Source organism: Drosophila innubila (genome assembly GCF_004354385.1).
Source record: "Drosophila innubila isolate TH190305 chromosome 3R unlocalized genomic scaffold, UK_Dinn_1.0 2_E_3R, whole genome shotgun sequence".
Taxonomy (NCBI): Eukaryota; Metazoa; Arthropoda; class Insecta; order Diptera; family Drosophilidae; genus Drosophila; species Drosophila innubila.
In genome coordinates this window covers 25125422-25145855 of record NW_022995380.1, presented here as the reverse complement: position 1 = coordinate 25145855, position 20434 = coordinate 25125422, and the positions used below count along the sequence as shown (strand labels likewise).

Here is a 20434-nt window from a genome sequence, read left to right as displayed (position 1 = left end):
AATATCAGAACGTTCGAAGTCTGTCAACCGTCGGGGGTAAAAGTTGTATAATTTAACTCAAATATAAAATATCAAATTCGACAAAATTCGAACAAAAATTCTTACACAAATTCGCACTATTTCTTAATACAAACTATCGATAATCCTTTTATTTTTAAGGATTTATTACGAATTACAAGGTCTGGCAAAGTTCAGACGGCATTTTTCTGTCAAGTGGCAAGGTTTTTCAAAAAACAAAACACCAAATTATATTTTTACTTTGCAAATACATTTTATAGTATTAAATCATATTTTGCTTTGCTAATTCTGGATTAAATTGGCTGTTATACTTTTGCACAATACGCGGCGTGGGCGCTGGCGTCTTAGTAGCCTCAACAGGCAGCTCCGATTCTTTTGGTGCGAACAGCTGCTCCTGGCGACGCTGCTCTGCTGCTTCCCGCAGCAGACGCTCTTTTCGCAACATGTTTAATTTATCACGTTTTGCATTGGCGGCCATCTCTTTGGTTAACTTTTCCACTTTGTGATTTTTGTGCTTGTGCTTCTTATGTTTCTTGTGATGTTTCTTTTCCTTTTTGTGTTTCTTGGATCTTGACGACTCTGATTGTATTGATTCTGGTTCGGCTGACGGTTCTGGCGGCGGTTCCCGTCGTTTGACAGGGGCTTGAACAGATTTCTTGTCTCCCGAAATCAGCGCGTTTACTAACGTTAATGGATCTTCGGATAACTTTTGCTTTAAATGTGTTTCTGTGGCATCGCGGTCGTCAATTTTAGCACGTTTTGGAGCCACTTCATACCAGCTGCGCACTTTGAGAGCTTCATTTGTATCCTGTCCCAAATAGGTTAGATAGCCGATTTGTTTCTCGTACTTTTCCTGTTCATCCTTCTTCTCCTTTTCCAAATCCTTATTCGTTTTCTTAACGTGGCTCTTGTAGTCTGCAAACAAATCTACCGACCGAACTGCACTGTTTTGTGCGTCTTCCTCCGTAGAAGTTTCGCTGGTTCCGGGTGCAGCAGTGTCCGTTGATAACTTTTCCGGCAATCCGGATTGACGTCGCAGAAAGTTTATGCGGGCTTCGCTCTCCTTTAAAAGCACACAGAGTCATTAAATTGGTTTACTTAAGTTCACACTTCTACTTACAGCCAATTCCAACTTGTCCAACCGTTTTCTTTCTTCATCCTGTGCGGCTGCTTCGTCCCGTCGCACACGGGCAATATTATCTTTGGTGCGCACATGCCAGCTATAAAACAAATTATGATATACTCCAGAAACAACTTCTTTATATTTGTTATTAATTTTTGTACGTACCGTTTCTTGGGCAAAATATTCATCTGGTTACAGTGGGTTGTAAAATTTCTTTGACAATCAGTCACAAGCCAAAGGTTGCCACCTAGTAATATCTTCCGATCTGGCAAGTCAAACCGTTTAGGTACTTTGTAAAAATAGTAGTTTGAAATTTGAAATTTACCTAAAATTTTAATCAGTGCTGGCAACTTGTTTTTGTAGTCATGCTGCAACAAAAAACGGGATAGAGATGATAGTATTGGCAAATATCAATAAAAATAAGGATCCTGCCGTTTTTTCATACTCTTAATGTAACTGGTGCAAACATAAAAAGCGGAAAAAATGCCAAACACATTTAAAATAGAACCAGAATTACTGCTTCGAACACTTCCAAAATTTTTAACGCAGTTTGCGTTTTAAAAAAGCGAATTTGACAGCCCTGTTATCGATAGTGAAATCTAGTGCACATGTCGTTTTTGGCGGCTCTATCAGCTTTGTGAACCAACCAAGCGGGTTATTTCATTTCTAAGTTTAGCGTCGTCTGTAGTGCGGCATTTCCATAAGTGTAAATTTGTTTTTGGATTCATTTATTTGTGTTAAGTAAAATAAGTACAATACTGTGAAGGCATATTATTAACTAATTAACATGGATGATGATAACAACGATATTCCTCGTGGTAAGAGTTCCAATTTACTTGTAGCATTTTGTTGGCTGTGCACAATTGTGAATTCGTCAACCGTTTCAATTCAAAAGAGACGCGCTGAACAAAAGAGAAAATGAAGCGTGTTGTTGTGAACTATTGTTTATTGATTTGGCAATTGTTTTTTTTAATTTAGTTACTCGCGCACGAACACGCCGCCTGTCCACTCTCGATACTGATAGCCGACCGTCGACGCCGCTGCTCGATGCAACTGTTGAGCGTGGTGAGTGCAATGCACAGTTATTTTTACAGTAATACGACTGTAACTCTTTCTTATTGTTTTTGTGGTTGTAGCATCGCCACGCCCCATGCGTAAAACTCGCTTGAACTCGGCCACAGTGGATTTAAGGACACCCACACGTTCAACGCGTTTATCTGTGGCACGTGGAGAGACGCCAGAACCCATCACACCTAATGTCAGCTTGTCAGCTGCCAAACGTGGTACACGCACTCCGGCCAAGTCGGTCCGTAAGCCGCCGTTTCCATTGAAAGAAGACCTTGTCGAAGAGGGAAACGAGGAGCAGGTGCAGGTGCAGGCGACGGCGATGGTGAAGGAAACCAAAACGGATGTGGTCACTGAGGCAACTGAGGCTGGCGGCATAGCCGACTCCACACGTAAAACTCCATCGCGTTCTGTTGATTTATTGGCAACTCCTAATGTAACGCCCACAGATGAAAGGCGTGTAACGCGTTCCATGTCAAAAACACCACCAGTTCCAGCGATCTTGACTAGCCAGAATATTCCACAGCCGCAATTTGATATCAATAATTCGTTGGAAGAAAAGCAAACAAAAGAAGTGATTGAAAATGTTGATACGCCAGTTATTGGTGAGCAATTGTTGCCGCATAATGATGGCTCGAATAAAGCATCTTCAATTACTTCTGGTTTGAATAATAACAAACTAGCAAAGCTACAAGTCAAGCTTAAAAACCTCACCGTGGAGAAATCTGACTCTCAGGCAGATTCCAACAGGAATGAGGCGACAGTGGTCGACAAAGTCGAGCCAAAGGATAAAGAAGATACCTTGAAGGAAGACAAACCAATCAGCTTGGATGATTCAGACTCGCAGATGGAGTATAACACTCCAAACGAGTCGATGGAAGAGGTCAAAACAGCCAAACTGAACCAGAAGCAGGAAGAGGCAGTGAAAGATAAAGAAGATATCGTGATAAAGGATGATAAGGTCAGTTTGGAGAAACCAGACTCGCAGATGGAGTACAACACTCCAAACGAGTCGATGGAAGAGGTCAAATCAACCAAACTGAACAAGAAGCAGGAGGAGTCAGTGAAAGATAAAGAAGATATCGTGATAAAGGATGATAAAGTCAGTTTGGAGAAACCGGACTCGCAGGCAGAGTGCCAAACTCCAAAGTCAGGCCAAGAAGTAAATCCTAAAATAAACGATAATAAAGAGACCGTTGTCGACAAAGTCGATCCCAAGGATCAAGAAGTAATCACGGAGGCTGATAAAGACAACAACTTGAACAAAACAGAAACGCAGGCAGTAACAACAATAAAAACCAACATTAACGAAGAGTCAGTCATCCCGAAAATAGAGCAGACTAAAGACATAGAAACAGTCGCACTGGATAATGAACCTAACGTATTTGATGACGATGTATCCATGGAGGAACTGGTTGTACCGCCAGAGCACGATCAAAAAATTGATGTTCAGGTCACCGAAGACCTTCGTTTGCCGGACTTAACGCCAAAGATTATGTCACGCGTGCTGGAAACGAAACCAGTTGATTCCAAGAAAAAGGTGGACTTCGGTGGTGATGCTGAAGCTGAGAATGATGGCAAGCTGAAATATCCAAAGACTCCAGCGCGCCTTAATACACCACCGATGAACATTGTCCAAAAAATGGACAAGAAAGATATTAGTCTAAAGGCTGAGACGCCAATAAAGGCCATGATATTAAAGAAGCGCCACAGCTCGACGCCTTTGGCCAAGCCAGAGTCCGTATTGAGCAAGGCAGATGATGAGTCCATTGTCACAAATCCGCCACCACTTCAAATTGACGTCATCCAACCACTGTCCGATTTGGAGAGCAAAGCAGTTCCAGTTTCAGAGGTTCAGATTACGAAGGAGAAGTTAGCACGTCGTCTGGTCAGCGAGGATGAAGACGAGGACGAGGAAGAGGAAGAGGAGCATGATGAAGAAGAGCCTGGTGTATGCGAGTTTTTTGACAACGAAGTCGAGGTTGTCGATAATTACCAATCTGGCGATTCAATGGATAGCTCTGAACGCCGTGAGATTCTGGAAAATGAAGTACCCCATGATGGCGAATCCGTAGGCAGCCAGGATACAAGTGATGATGGCTCTGAGGAGAGTGATGCTGAAAATTTATCGTTCATAGTATCCGACAATGAAGTCGACGAGGGTGAAGATGACGTTGAAGACTTGTGCTTCTCATCCGAAGTCGAGTCTGTGGCCAGTGACTCCAAGAACACCAAGAAACGTCGACGTATTGTAGTTCACGATTCCAGTGATGAGGAAGATACTGCTGAAAAGGAAAATGAAAGCAAAGAACAATCAGCTGGCGAGTCGGCAAATAAGAGTAAAAATGCGAGTGGAAAGGGAGCAAAGATGCTAAATCTATCTAAAGAGAAATGCGCCGAGAAAGAGCCAAATAAATCAATTTCCCTTAACAAAACTGCGTCTGTGGATCGCGATGATTTAGAGGTTGAAGAGCTTCATTCCACCTCAGACGAGGGCGATGAAAACGAGATTGTAAAGCGTAACAAATCCCACAACAAGAGTATTTACGAAGTGCCGGATTCTAGTGAGGAATCAGATGGAGAGAATGTTGCAGATAATTCTTCACCCACTAAGGCAAATAAACAACTTTCACCAGAGAAAGAGGAATCTATGTTGAAGGTAGACAGTCCAACTCCGATGGACGAGGATGCCTCCACTGAAGACAAGTTACCCATTCCCATTCCGGATGCTGTTGAGAAAACAGTTGAATCTAGCTCCAAGTCATCAGCATTCCATAATAAAGAAAAACGCGACGACGATGCCGTGCTCCTGTCTCAGCTCTCCTCCTGTGACCTATCGCATTTGCAGCAAATGTTTAATCCCCTACAGAAGTCGCGTCGCCAAACACTTTACCATCAGGGTCCTGAAATGTCTGACATGGAACCAAAACCCAAATTGAAGCGACGCAGTGAACAACTTAACAGCGATGTAAAGCCATCTCAATCATTCATCGAAACCCTGGCCGAGGAAAAGAGTCAACGGTTGAAGCGCAAGCACATGTCCAAGAGCTTCTGTGGAACTGCCGACGACTTGGATACCAGCGCTGTGCAAGAGGTCAAAAGTAAGAAGGCTAAGAAGACATGCGATGATGAGAAAACAGACGAGGTGGAATCATCCGCTACCACTGCCGACTTGCCAGAGCAGCCTAAAGCACAGCATGAAGTCAAAAAGCCATCAGATCCGCCAAAGGATACCGCCTTCTACCTAGACTACTGTGACACCATTCTGCAGGCGGCCAACGAAGCGATGCTGGAGCAGAAGAAACAAGTAAGTTAACAAGTTTACTCAACTAATCGGAATCGGGACCGTTAACCGAAATTAATGCTCCATCAAGAACCGAAAACCGAAACGCTCGTACCGGTACGGTTGTGGTAAAGTGGCTAGGTCAAAGAGTTGACCAACTTCCAACTCGCATAACTTGATCAAAACTGACCCGATTTTCAAGCGGAATGTCATTTTAATCACGGTTTGACCTCTTAATTCATTCTCTATTCAAATTTACTTCATTTTGAAAATTAAATTATTCTCGACCAAGACTCGGTTTTGATGGTAAGGGTCCCCCCTTTGAAATTTCGAAAATTCAAAATTTTAAATCTCAAGTTTTCACTTTTAATCGACTCCTTATATCGTATTTAGTATAAAACAACACTTTAAATTTGATTCTGAGACCTTTCAATTTCTTGTAAAAAATCATGTCAAAATTAAGAAAAATTTTGACTTGTAAAGTTGCTAGGTCAGAGGCTTGAGCAACTTCGAACTGTCATAACTTGAACAAAACCGACCCGATTTTCAAGCGGAATGTCATTTTAATTATGGTTTGGCCTCTAAATTTATATAATTTTGTTGAATTTACTTGAAAAATATTATTCCTCTGGATCAAGGTATTTACTTCAATGTCATAATTATCATAAAACGACACCTTAACATCTTAAAATGTTTCAAAATTAATTTGCTGAACCGTTGCGTACCGGTACTGAAATCGAAACCGAAATAATAAAACTGAAATAGAACCTTTTACCGAAATAGTTGTTTCGGAACGTATCGGAACCGAAACCGTAACATATATTTGTTTCGGTTTGATTCCTTGATTGCAATACTTCGATTTCTATATAATATTGACAATTTAATTTTTTTAGCGCATCGCTTCTGGTAAGAAGCCAAAAAGTGTCAAGCGCTCTGCAGTTAAGTCTGCTAGCGACGCCGTGGAGCTACCGTCCACTTCCGATGCAGTTGCCCCAGTGACTGCCAATCCAGAATCCGAGAAGGCGACGACGCTTAAGAAGAATGTGAAGCGTCTGCAGGCCACCAAGCAGGCTGTTAAGCACGCCATGCAGCTTCTAGCGCCGGATTCAGGCAGCAAAGAGGTGAGATGCACATATCCAATAATTCCAACTGTAGCTTATCTAAATTCCCTTATTTCAGCCTCAATCACTGGCTCGCAAATTGTCGCCTCAACCGCCGGAAAATGCCAAGAGTACAAAGGACAACAACAAGCAGACCGTTAAGAGGAAGAAGCCCAAAGTGGCACAAGTGTCGCCAATTAAGAGCTCGGACGAGGAGAATCATCATGCCGTCAAACGGATTAAAACTAGTGCTGGCTATGTAGTTATATCCGACGTAGACAAAGACGGAATTGAGCTTGTTAAAACGCGTTCGGGCATTGTGAAAGTCGAGCCCTGCACTCCAAGACAAAAGTATTTCAAAGAAGTTCCATCAACGCCATATAATCGCTCGGGTCTATCAGAGGTTTCTGCAGCTTCGAAAGCTAAAAAGAAGCTGGCAACTGCAGGTGGACAATCGAATGTCAATCGAAACCCAGCTACGGAGTCGGCACTGCGATTCAAGAGGGAAATTTTTGGTAGATCATCAAAATAAGTATACATATTAGTTATTTAGTCGTTAGTCGGACAATCCGATGTCTTCAATATTTTCTTAGTTCTTTTTTTGTTTCTATATTCTTTTCAAATGTTAAATTTTCAAAATTTCTGGAATTGAATTCATTTTTTGTTTAATGGGAATTTTCTTATTTAGTTACTTGCCACTATTGTTTAAATTTTTCTTCTGTTATGAATTAAAAAGCCGATCATTATTATTCTTTTTCAACTTGTTTTAAAAAATGTATAAATTTAAGAAGAAATTGTAAACTAAAATACGTATTTAGGCATGTTTTTTGAGTTCGGTAATTCTTGAACTATCTATCATGTAACGACATACTGCGAAATGCTAAAAATTTGAATTTAACTGTCGCTATCCGAGCAAATTATGACATTAATTATGTAATCTTTGTGATAGCTTAAAATGTGCCAGCACAGAAGAAGTTATTAAATAAAATTTGAATATAATTGATTATTTCAATACATTATTTATATTTTGTTCTTGATTATTTAATTAATTAAATGTAAATTAGCAAAAAAAAAACCACTATTTTCAAATAAAGTTTTTTGGTTTTTTTTTTTTTTTTGCAAAAATTATTTTTGAAATGTCTAATTTTTAATATTTTTGTAGAATTAAATTTGTAACTTCTACCCCAAGGAGGGACGAACTTTATACAATCATAAACCTTTATTTTATCTAATTTTAAATTTCATTAGATTTGTTATAATTTTGCGTTTGTTGCTTTTTTAAATATTGATGTTCTTTAAATTTGTAAATTAACAGTGTGGCAACCTTGAATCCTAAAAAAAGGTCAATTATCCATTCCATTTTCAGATCAAATTGCAGTTACCGATAGTTTGAACATATGACCATTTTAAAAAACAACGGACAAAATGATTATATCGATAACTTTAGAAACATATCGACAAACAAATCACATGATTTTCTTCCTTTTGAGTATCGAATTATCGATATGCTATTTCGATATAAACATCCCCAGTCAAATGCAACAACAAAGCCGAACGAAGCGGACGTGTTTTACGCGGTTCGCGCATTTGTGATTGGTTGTAAATATTATTGCCGTTTAAGGAAAGCAATTTCAAATATCAAACGAAAAATGTGCCGATGCAAAAAAACAACAAATGCCAATACATGAATAGTACGCAAATGATTATATATTTTTAAAAAGTGCTAGTGTACATAATCATAAAATATAAAGTGCCGTCCAAAAAACGGTTGATTTTTCGCGCAACGGTTTTTTTGTTCACACAAAATACATATACACGCTCGCACACACACACACAAGCATAGAAAGGGAATACGAAAGAAAGGTGGAAAAGGGAAATTGATCAAAACAAAGCTTATATGCAACAGTAAATTTGCAAATTATACGGCTGCAATATGTTCGAGTTGGAGGATTATTCAAGCAGTATCCATGAGGGTTTCTTCAGTAAATATGCGGTAAGTAACATACACAATTAACTTCCGCACTATCGTACGAATTTATATGTGCCTAGCATGTGTGCTTGTGTATTTGTTTAACAAAACAGAACAAAACACAATTGACAGCGACAGACGTTTTTTTTCTGTGCAAGTTTTTACTGTGCCGGCCGGTTACACGCACACATGCACATTGCCGACTCAACAGCATGCGATATCATCGGGTAATTCAAATTCGTAACGTTCGTTCGCTCGCCCAACTCGCCGCAGTCGACAAAGCAGCGTTGTCAGCGGCAGCTCTCCAAAGTACAATTTTTTCCTAGTATTTCTGCACCTGCATTCCCCCTGCCGTTATACAAGCATAGCACAGTCGAGCTATGGGCCCCAAGAACAGTTTTGCTGCTCAACTTTTGCTCTCTCCATTTGAGCGACTTGGCATTGTTGCTGTTTTTGCTTCGCTCACTTTGTTTTCGTCGCCAATTCGCTGTCGCTCATACTCTTAACGTACAATTTTTAAATTTAAATTCGCCCGTTTCGCCGAGCAAGTAGTTTGCACATCGATGTGTGGGTATGTAAGTATGTGTGTGTGTATTTATATGTGAGAGTGTTTGTTTATTTGCGATCGTTGTGCTTTTAAAACTTTGCTCTTAAGTCGTCGCAGTCATTGGAACCGCTGATTAATGGGAAGCAGACGGGCGGTCATAACCGGAACAGATCCGCTGGGTATAGGAATACCGATAATAAGTTTCTATAAAAATTCTTTAGATCGTATATACATACATACATATATCTGAACAAATGTACTTCCTTAACTAGCACGCTTTGTGTTTATCTTTTGGTTATTAACTCGGCTACAATCGTGTGTGGAGACCGACTTTACATATTTATGTATGTTAAAGCAACGTCGATGTTAATGCGCTGTTGTGTGTACTAAAAAGTTTGGAGCAACAACAGTGGCGAAAACGTTGATGTTGCTCGTTGGTTGGGGAAATCTGGGTGCTTACATTATGACCATTATTTACCAGCTCAGCATTCTGTTAATTTTCTTACACTATATGTACATACATATGTATATTCAACAATAATTGCTTAACTATATTTTTTATTGCTAAACAATACACATTAATGTAGTGTGTGTGCATGTTTACTTGTGTGTGTGTGTATTGTATTTTTTTTTGTTTTTGCCAGTTTGCTGTGAGCTGCTGCTTCGTTGGTTGTGTCTTTTAGAGTATCTTCTGCTTCTGCTTCTGCGATTTAAACTTTTTGAAGGCCAAACGTTCACCTCGCTGATGACAGCTTTTGTTTTATGTAGCTTAAAAAGCAAATACTCTATTTGTATGCATGTACATATGTATGTATATTATTTTAGTACATATTATATTAATATTAGTCCTGACCTCCTACAAAGTTTTCTGCCTCGTCTGTTGCAGTTATGACAGAATGACATGAATGACAGTGCCGACAAACAGTTATCAAGCATGTGCGCCTGTTAAATGCAACATGTACGAATTCGCAAATACAAATTAAGAGAGAGCAGCCACAAGTGTGTTTGAATTTGTGTGTAAGTGTGTTTGTGTGCGTGGGAGGGCGAATCAAAGAAAAGCAAACACAACGAGACGCTTTTATCTTGTACGGCGATTTCAAACGCCACAAATTGGGAGGGGAAGAGAGTCAAAGCTTCTCTCCATAGTCATACATCAAAAGCTTTGCCTTCACTCTCTCTCATTCACAAAAAAATCGCAAGGCAGAAACTTCAAAGTTCAACGTGCCGCGCCGACCAGCAACTTTGACTTTGAGTGAATGAGACACACACACAGACAGACAGACAGGCAGGCAGGCAGAGCACACACCCACAGCCATGTGAGGCGGCAACATGTCGCTGTTCGCTTTTCGCTGCTGGCGTTCGTCTGTTGCTTGAATATGAGCGCCCAGCTGTATGCCGCATAGATTTTCTCACGGCTCAACACAAACACACACACAGAGGATAGAAAGAGAGAGAGAGAGAGAGAGAGAGATAGAGCGGAGCCTGGAATCCCATTGCAGATGTAACAAATTTAGGCAGAGCTCCACTTAATTTTATTCCCGTTTGCCTGGCCCAAAAAGAAATCTGCGAAATTTCCGAAATTTTACATTTATTTACATCTCATATGTGCTTGTGTATGTGTGTGTGTGTGTGTGTGTGAAGGTGAGGATTGTCCCAGGCCATAAAGTAATTTACAAATAGGCGCTCATAACTACGCGGAAGACATTTGTCAGTTGTAAGTCCATAAAAAGATGGCCGTGAATGTATTTGGTCGTCTACCTGGTCCTGGATTTGTATTTGTGTGTCAGAGTTTCATTACGATTTGAAGGTGAAAGCGGCATTCAAGACGAAATGTTACAGCCTGAGGTAACATTAAGCCAACAAAGGATGGATGGACGGCAGCTGGTAAGAAGGTAGGCAGTTCCACCAAAAAACGGAATAAGAAGAAGACGAAGAAACGAACAAACCGAAGTGCACCCCAGGCGCAGTGTCTAGGCCATGAATTCTGTCAAGGGTGCAACATGCTGCTTCTTCAATTGCATATGCCTGCACACACGTATATGTGTGTATGTAAGAGTATGAGTATGAGTATTTCCATGCCTTGCTGCACAACTTAAAAAGGTCATCAGACAGCAACAACAGCAGCTGCTTTGAGCAACTTTGGCATGTCTTCCTTTTTCACATACCCTGCAGTTATAAGATGTGTCAAAAGGGGTATGCTATAAAAAAACTATGTCAGTTAAGAGATATATTCTTGAGCAACATATTGGCTCACTTACAACATAATTTCTATATATATATTGGTATTTCTCTTCCTACAAATAAACAAACAATATTACAATACCTCAACCTCAACATGATTATAAATATATTTTAATTCAACATTTTACAAACTACCTGTAAGAATATTCCGGTCTTAAGGTCATTAATATATAGCTCAACTACCAAGCTCGACTACAATTTTTAACCGATTCTAACATAAATAAAATAAAATTTTTGGCATTTAACTAGGGTTTCTGTTAGTCGAACATACTCTGCCGAAATACTCTTTCTTTTCTTGATTCGTTTGCTTGTTGCCAATTTTTGCAAGCCTGTTCAATGTATTTTTATTTCGTCACATTTTTTGAAAATAACTTTATTTTTGTTGAATCCCCCTCCTCCCAAATACAATTACAAATGCTGAGCTCCGTTTCGATAAGAGAGTAGGAGGAACATTTGCTTAGGATAACATATTTGCATACCTATGTACATATGTATGTTAACATGTACTCACTATCTATGCAGGTGCTAGAAATGCTAAATTACTTGCCACACAACAACAACAAAAACAACAAGAACATCAGCAAGTAAAATCAATTAGATACAGGAAGTTTCCCTTCCGTCGGAAAATGCACCGCACAACTTACAGAGAAGCAAATAGTTTTTACATACTTATGAAATGTATGTATGTATGTATGCATGTCCATATTGATGTCTGTATGTATATGTTTATGGCTACAACAGCAACAACCCCCGAGTTTCCGAATTGCAGCTGCCTGGTCTATTTGCCTGGTATGTATGTATGTATGTCTGCCGCCTGACAAAAGGTTATCAGAGCACACACACACACACACACACACAAACAGAGACAGATCCGGAGAATGAAGTATGCACACATATAGAGGATGGAAGTAAAACCCTTAATCATTTTATTACAAGTCTGGACCTACATAATATATTGCTTAAATAATATTGTAATTTGTCGTTAAATGCCAATGAATGTGACAATTAATGTGAAATATTAATATATAAGTACCAAAATATAGTTCACATGTACATAACAAATAAATACATAGTATTTAAAGCTATTTGAATGAATTCCTTAATATATGATTCCTATTCCATTAGGACTGATAAATAACACATGTCGAGTTTGTTGCAAGAATATGAATGAAACATTTGCACTCAGTAATGGGATATAGGTCCAATATTTACTACATTTTATCAATTGTATACACACAATACTTATCTTGATCCATTAAAGCTCCAGACATCTCCATCTAAGAAATCGAATACAACAGGGAATTCGATTTCTTAGATGTTAAATTGAACCATAATTATAAATATCTGGGAGTGAATACATTTTCCATGAATGAAGTATTTAATTTTATACAAATTTTGAATAGAACAGCTGAATGTCAATTTATTGGATAAGAGGAGTAAATGTTTTATCAATTGCATAACAAATACTAATCTTGATCCATTAAAGCTCAAGCCAGAACAATACAAAAAGAAAACACATTTCCAATGTATTAAAATATGTTTCTTTGAAAAGCAAATGTTGATTAAAATATCTTTAAAAAATTTTGAAATGCGAATGAGACAATTAATAAATTAAATTTAAATTATTTTTTTTTTTATAAAGTTCCAGTGTTTAAATGTTTCTATAGTGAAAAGTTTTATTTTTTCAGAAGATATGTACATGTATGTATATGTGACTGCATTCTCTTATGTGTATACAGTAAGTCAAGAAAGTGCTATGACAAAAATTATAATTTACATATATGTACTTGTTTTCCGGTTAGTAACTTAAAATGTTTTTTTTTCTAAAACTTTCTTTCCTTCTTCTAAGAGTCAGAGTCCAGAATAATAAAAAATGAAATAAAATAAAACATCCATAAAATATATATATTTTTGCAAAAGAAATTGTATAAATTGTTGTTATAGTTAAAAACCTTTTTTTTTTTATCAAAATGTATGTTTGTATGTTCTTATATTTGTTTGATCCATTACCAGATAAGAACAATCAAATGTCTGTCGGAAGATCAGGCAACTGGTTCAACAGTATGCAACACCTGCTGTTTGCCTCAATGGATGATATGTTGCATGTTGCAAGCAAAAGCAAATGCAGTCCATGAAAAAGAAACAGCATGGAATACAATTTAAACCCGATATAATGCAGCAAAAGGATTTTAAGCTGGACAAAAATACACACAAATGTATCCAACAGATACTTATGCCTGGCCAGACATGCACCAGACACAAGGTGTGTGTGTGTGTATGTGTGTGGGGGGGGCTAAAATGGACCCAGCGATATTTTTATTTTCGGGGTCTGATAAAAGAGAGTCAAGCGAACGGCCTGCAAATATTCATGATGTCCTGCTAAATTATGTAACTTATCATCATTTATGCTATGCGGCATTTGACTTTGTGTATGCCTCCGTCTATCGATTTTTCAGCCAGCACAGACATGACCCAGGGGCGGGTCAATGAGTTGGAATGTGTCCAAGGACACGATAACATTGTATATCATCAGTCTCCCCTCGCCCACCAACAGCGCCCACTTTGAAGTAACAGGCGCTCGCGCTCCTTTTTTTCTTTTCATTTGTAGTGTCTTTGTTCACATGTAGAGTTGCGCCTAATACCCAAATCACATAAAAAAAGGTAGTAAACATGTTTCAACATTTGCCGCCTGTCGGCCTACTGCTAAAGAGCGCCTACTACCCTTTTTCGTAGCAGAATTCAAGTTTCCGCAACATCAGAAAAAGTACTCAGTCCAGACAGCGAGCGCTCAGTTTCAGTTTCAGCTCTGCTCTGCCTCTGTTGATGTTTCAATTTGCAGAATGTTTTGTTGCCAACTGTACTGTTTGTGCGCTCAACAGAGAACACTGCTGTTGCTCAGTGTCGATGTTCTATGTTTCCACCACAAAGAGCAGCAGAGTTTTATTTTTTTTCTGTATGGTTTCTCTTCTCAGCAGTTTTAACATGAAACAGACGTCGACGTCGCTGCTCGCTGTTCACATTTTGCTGCTATGAATACATACACACACACACACGCTCAACTTTGCTGTATTTGTATTGCTTCCCTGTTCGTGCCTTTGCCGCTGCTGTTGCTGCCTGCCTGCTCGTTGTTTATGTACGGCTTTAATTCCTTTTCGTTTTTCAATGGACATGCCTACAAACGTACATACTTATTTCTGTATGTATATTTTCCCCCCTTTTTATTTTATCGTAAATTCGCTGTTAACCGGCAACGGAGTCAGAGTCTTCCGCTCGCTCGTTGTTGCAAGTGAATGTTGCTGAAACATTTTTAGCTTAGCAACATTTTGATGGGTGGTTGTTTTTAACGCGCAACATGTCGCAAATATGCGAATTATGTTTATGCAGCATAATGTACATACATACATTGTAGATGTACAAATACATACATAGCGTAGATTACATATTTATATCTATAAATATATTTTAATACTTATAAACAAGTCATAAAAAAAATAGTTGATTTGATAATGGTATGAATCACCCTACAGGAATCTTGTTTATGTACGTATGCATATATATTAACAAATAAATATACATTTATTTACATATATGTGTATGTTTGCTGCCTTTAGCCTGTGATTGCATAAAACTTTCAATTTTGCTGATATCCGGTTTAAGATGGTGGCCTTCTCATTGTTCCTCAGACTCCCAATACCAATGTAAAATACAAACGAATATACATACATACATACATATTCATGTCCAATGTCCAGCCTAAGTTAATAATTATGTATGTATGTATGTATGGACATAATATGTAAACATATATGTATGTAAAGTGTGTATGTAGACTAAATATCTTTTCTTGAACATCACTTGGCGCCTTATTCTGTCGAGATACATTTGTGTGTGTATATGTATTTGCACAGTGGCGCTCGAAATTTTAATACCGTATGTTATAAAATTAATATTTTTTTTTATTTTTGTTTGATTTTGGTTCACAAAAACAAAATAAAATTGCTGAATTTAATGCTTTTTTAAGCCAAAACTGTTATCCATGAATCGGTTACTAATAGGTTATTTCGGTTTGAATACTTTCCTTTATGGTTACCAAATTCAATCGGTTATGGCTAAATTTTAAAATTAATTTTAGCTTAAAAGTAAAAATTAGTTAACTCAATTAACATATTATTTCTTTTTTAGTAACTTTTTTAAAAATATCCGAAAAAAAAACATTTTATTTTAAGAATTATAGTTATTAGTATGTTAAATTAAATTATTGCCATCAGTTTTAATTAGGTAGAAAACGTTGCTATTATTTTGAGTGTAGCTGTACATATCAATATTACGTATGTTCATACCTATATGTTTGTATGTATGTGTGTGTATCTGTGAATGTGCTATATGCAGCCTGTGTCTGCCACTGATTCCCTGCCTTGCAACGTGCAAACTGGTTTTGACATTGCTCCTGCTTGTTTCCCCACTATAATCATCATCCACATCATAATGAATATCCTCATTATCGAGTTGTTGCACGCAGAAGAAAAAGGAAAAGTATCTGGTTACATATATACAAATGTATATGTAAAAGAACGATGACGACGGCGATAAGCATGATACGATGATGTATTTATGTATGTATCTGTGTGTATACATTTCTCTCATCAACAAGTGGACGTTGGAAATGTGGGGCAACTATAAAAGACAGACAAAATTTACTAAAAAGATTATTTTACGAAACCAAAATAAGGATTTGTTTAAAGCGAAATAATTTATTTACAACAAAGAATCAAACCGAAACCAATAAAGGTTAAGATTATGGTTCCGGTACGTTTCGAAACAACTAACTCTGTAAAAAGTTCTATTTCAATTTTCTTCCTTTGGTTTCGGTATCAGTACCGGGACGTAACTGTACACCAAATTAACTTTGAAACATTTTAAAATGATAGGGTATCGTTTTATAAAATTTAAAATTTGACATTCAAAATTTTAAATTTTCATATGGAAGACTCTTACCATCAACATAGAACCCTGGCTTCGAAAATCGAAAAGTAAAAAGATTTTCTAAATGAACAAAATTTTAATAGAGAATGAATAAAGAGGCCAAACCATGATCAAAATGACATTCCGCGTGAAAATCGGTAAAGTTTTGCCAAAGTTATGACATTTCAAAGTTGCTCAAGCCTCTGCCCTAGCAACTTTACAAGTCAAAATTTTTGTTAATTTTGACATGATTTTTTACAAGAAAATGAAAGTTCGCAGAATCAAATTTAAAGTGTTCTTTTATACTAATTAAGATATAAGGAGTTGATTAAAAGTGAAAACTTGAGATTTAAAATTATGAATTTTCGAAATTTCAAAGGGGGGACCCTTACCATCGAAATCGAATCTTGGTCGAAAATAATTAAATTTTCTAAATGAACAAAATTTGGATGCAGAATGAATTAAGAGGCTAAACCATGATCAAAATGACATTCCGCTTGAAAATCGGTAAAGTTTTGCCAAAGTTATGACAGTTTGAAGTTGGTCAGACTTCGGAGTTAGTCACTTTACAAGTCAAAATTTTTATCCAAATCTTCATGATTAAAAAAAAAATGAAAGGTCTCAGAATCAAGTTAAAAGTGTTGTTTTATACTAATTACGATATAAGGAGTTGATTAAAACTGACAACTTGAGGTTAAAAATGAAACCGGCTGCGGTGTTATTCCCTGATTTACAGTTATATTGGTTTACCTATACTTTTATATATTTTTTTTTTTGCAATTTTTATATTCTTAGTATTGTTAGTGATAATTGTAGATAATGTTTTAATTGTATATTCTTGATGTGTTCTTTGACAGGATGCCGCAGGACCTTCACTGGATTTTTATGTGTCCGACTCCATGCAGGACATGTTGGATGTGGATATCCGGGCTGAGATCGCCAATGTTGTGGGCAGCTCCAGTGACATGAGCTCGTTGGATCACGCTCTGGAAGCCATTTCGGCCATCAACAACAGCAACAACAACAACAATAGTAATACCAACAGTCTGTTATCATCGACACACAATGCGAATGCCAATCTGCTTGCCACAAGCGCGTTGCACGCCTCGCCGACCGCCAAGTGGATGGGATCGTGTGCCAATTTCTGGTCAACAGCCGATTATTATGCCGATGTTGGCGCCTGTGTAAATCCCATTTCGGTGATGCCGCTTATCAACTCCAACTCCGGCTGCACATCACTCCTAGGCTCCGGATCGCCACAGAAGACACGAGGAGGTGGCGGCGCGACGGCGGCGCAGGGCAGAGCGGGCTCTGCCGCTGGACAGTCGCTGGTTGTGCCGCCGGCCTCGCCATGTGATCAGCACAAATCGCATTTGACCTTCTCGCCGGCACAGATGAAGGTCAGTGCCGGCTCCATGCGGCGGGAGCAAGTGATGGCGCATATTCCAAAGCAGATTTCAGCCTTGCCCATTTCATCATCCGCCGTGACGGGCGGAGGAGCAACAGGAGTGGGAGGAGGAGGAGGAGGAGCCACAGCACCGGGAACCATGGCAACGAATTCAGCCCTGCAGATGCAGCGACGCAATTCGCCGGCACTGGATGCGGTTCGCAAGGATCTGGGCACGGAGCTGCGTAAGGTGCAGTCCAATATGGATCAGGAGACAAAGAATACTGCCAAAAATAACAACAGCTTGCTGACAACGAACGGTGCCACCAGTACCATCAAACTGGGACCTGGCATTGGTGGGCTGACCTTTGCCAACAGTGCCACATACAACAAGCTGAAGCAACAGACGTCCGTCAAGTCGCCCAACGGTGCTCCCCTCACCTCCAATGGCAACATCTTGCTCAAGCGGGATCGTGAGGCGAGTCCACTGCACAATATGGCAACGTTGCATGCCACAAAGCGAGGCAGTGCCCCAAAGAGCATTGCCTCGGCGGCACATTCCCCGCATCATCAAATGCAGATGCAGAGCAGCCTTGGTTCACCATCCTCGACGTCTTCGTCAACAAGTGGCCGTCTTACCTCCACCGCATCCTCCTCCCCCTTGTCCAACAACAACAATAACAGCAACAGCAACAACAACAGCAACCACAGCAATGTGAAGACGTTGCAACAGAAGATGAAGGTGCCTGCAGCTGCCATGAGCAGCATGTTCCCAAAACCCGCCTATTCCTATTCGTGTCTCATTGCGCTGGCGCTGAAGAATTCGCGTGCTGGCTCTTTGCCCGTCTCGGAGATCTACAGTTTTCTGTGCCAGCATTTTCCGTACTTTGAGAATGCTCCCAGTGGGTGGAAGAACAGTGTCCGTCACAATTTGTCGCTGAACAAATGCTTTGAGAAAATTGAACGTCCGGCAACGAATAGCAATCAACGCAAAGGATGCCGTTGGGCCATGAATCCTGAACGCATCTGCAAGATGGACGAGGAGGTGCAGAAATGGTCACGCAAGGATCCCGCCGCAATACGCAATGCCATGGTCTATCCGGAGCATCTGGAAAGCTTGGAGCGTGGCGAAATGAAGCATGGCTCGGCCGATTCCGATGTGGAGCTGGATTCTCAGTCTGAGATCGAGGAATCCTCGGATCTAGAGGAGCACGACTTTGATGATACTCTAATCGATGCGATGCTCGTCGAAGAGGAGGAGAATGATGATGTTGAGTAAGTTGAAATATATCAGATGAATTTACAAAAATCAGAAATGGATTTCAATTTTTATATTTGACTTTTGTTATGTGAACTTTTTGTTTAGATAATGATTCACTCGTAATTAACGTATGCATTAACTGTTAATTTCAGCTGGGCAAATAGCGAGGATGAGGATCAGGAGGAGTTTGTGTCATGTAAACAATCTAGCAATCACCTGCCAACAAATCACCAAATGCTGCTTGCACAAAAGAATGCAGATTTTGACATCGAGGTGAGTTATAATTGAATTATGTGTGTACTTGTTACGATATTTTGTTAATTGTGTTTATTGTCTTTTCCAGGTTGACGAGCTGTACGATGCCATCGAGATTGAGGATGACAAGGAGGCGGTGCGTAATGCCATTGCCAGTGGACGGACCCACAACAGCATCATTGAGCTGAATCCGGCCGATCTGAATGTCAACGATGGTTATCAGTCGCCAAAGCGAGCTCGTCTCGACATCAACTATGCCATCGGTCCAGCCGGTGAACTGGAGCAGCAGTATGGCCAGAAGGTGAAAGTGCAGCAGGTGCAACAGATAACACAGCAACAGCAACCGCCCACGTATAATCGTCGCAAAATGCCGCTGGTTAATCGAATCATATAAGCGATCACAGCATAGGCAGCAACCACACCTCTCTATATATTTATATATATACACAATTGAAATACATGTATATGTGGTATATGATATGCACTTAGTGTTAGGTTTATATTTAAGAAACACCCGTCAGTTACGCTTAATACTTTGATCCAAAGTGGATTTTTGTGTGTACACTGTACACTCCATATATATACATTTATAGGGATTTATATACATTCAGTTCTATATGTACATATATGGCTCGGTTCTGTTGATTCCAAATTAGTTTGTTATTCAATTTAAATCATATTGCAATGCATTATTTTTATTTTCAAATAAATGTTTATGTTTTCAAGCATTCAAGAATAAGACCTCGGACTTCACAATTGACACATAATTATAAAGTTCGGTTAACAATTTTGACGCTTGAGCAAAAACTCAATTGATAATATTAGTATGTGTAATTGTTTAAACTCTTAATGTCTAGTGTGCTTATTGTTTTCCAAATTCTTGACTTTAAAGATACACTTTGAATCTGATCTCTAAAGAAAACAAAATTGTTTACTAATCTATGTTGTATGTAATCACAATTGACGATTTGTTTTCAGTATGATCAACTTTTTGACTACAGTAGTAAAGAAAAAGTATAAAATTATGTAAAAAAAAAAAAACCAAATAATTATTATGATTAAGTGTAACATAACAATTTTTGACAACGAAATATGAAACACACATCGGTTATATTTCCACACTTGTTAACTGTACATACGAATTGCATTTAAACGCATTTGCAGCGAACTTTATAATTTTAATAATAAACATTTGTGTAGGTAATGTTGAAAACAACCACCCA

At 38.8% G+C, this 20434-nt stretch overlaps 3 protein-coding genes across 3 annotated transcripts; 2 read left to right on the top strand and 1 right to left on the bottom strand.

The window, feature by feature from the left end:
• Positions 1-246: 246 nt before the first annotated feature.
• On the bottom strand, positions 247-1402 carry LOC117790044 (leukocyte receptor cluster member 1). Its single transcript, XM_034629289.1, has 3 exons — positions 1307-1402; positions 1139-1238; positions 247-1081 (listed from the first exon to the last, which is right to left on the bottom strand). The coding sequence occupies exons 1-3, from the start codon at positions 1327-1329 to the stop codon at positions 281-283; spliced, it is 924 nt and encodes a 307-aa protein (XP_034485180.1). The 5' UTR covers positions 1330-1402; the 3' UTR covers positions 247-280.
• A 356-nt stretch (positions 1403-1758) lies between these two features.
• Positions 1759-7282, top strand: LOC117790445 (protein slender lobes). The gene is made up of 6 exons (XM_034629900.1): positions 1759-1959; positions 2120-2206; positions 2278-3166; positions 3326-5513; positions 6383-6610; positions 6669-7282. Exons 1-6 carry the CDS (start codon positions 1929-1931, stop codon positions 7119-7121), a joined length of 3876 nt encoding a protein of 1291 aa, XP_034485791.1. The 5' UTR covers positions 1759-1928; the 3' UTR covers positions 7122-7282.
• Positions 7283-8129: 847 nt separating this feature from the next.
• Positions 8130-20389, top strand: LOC117792037 (homeobox protein 12). The gene is made up of 4 exons (XM_034631992.1): positions 8130-8582; positions 17166-18970; positions 19109-19229; positions 19300-20389. Exons 1-4 carry the CDS (start codon positions 8523-8525, stop codon positions 19603-19605), a joined length of 2292 nt encoding a protein of 763 aa, XP_034487883.1. The 5' UTR covers positions 8130-8522; the 3' UTR covers positions 19606-20389.
• Positions 20390-20434: the final 45 nt, after the last annotated feature.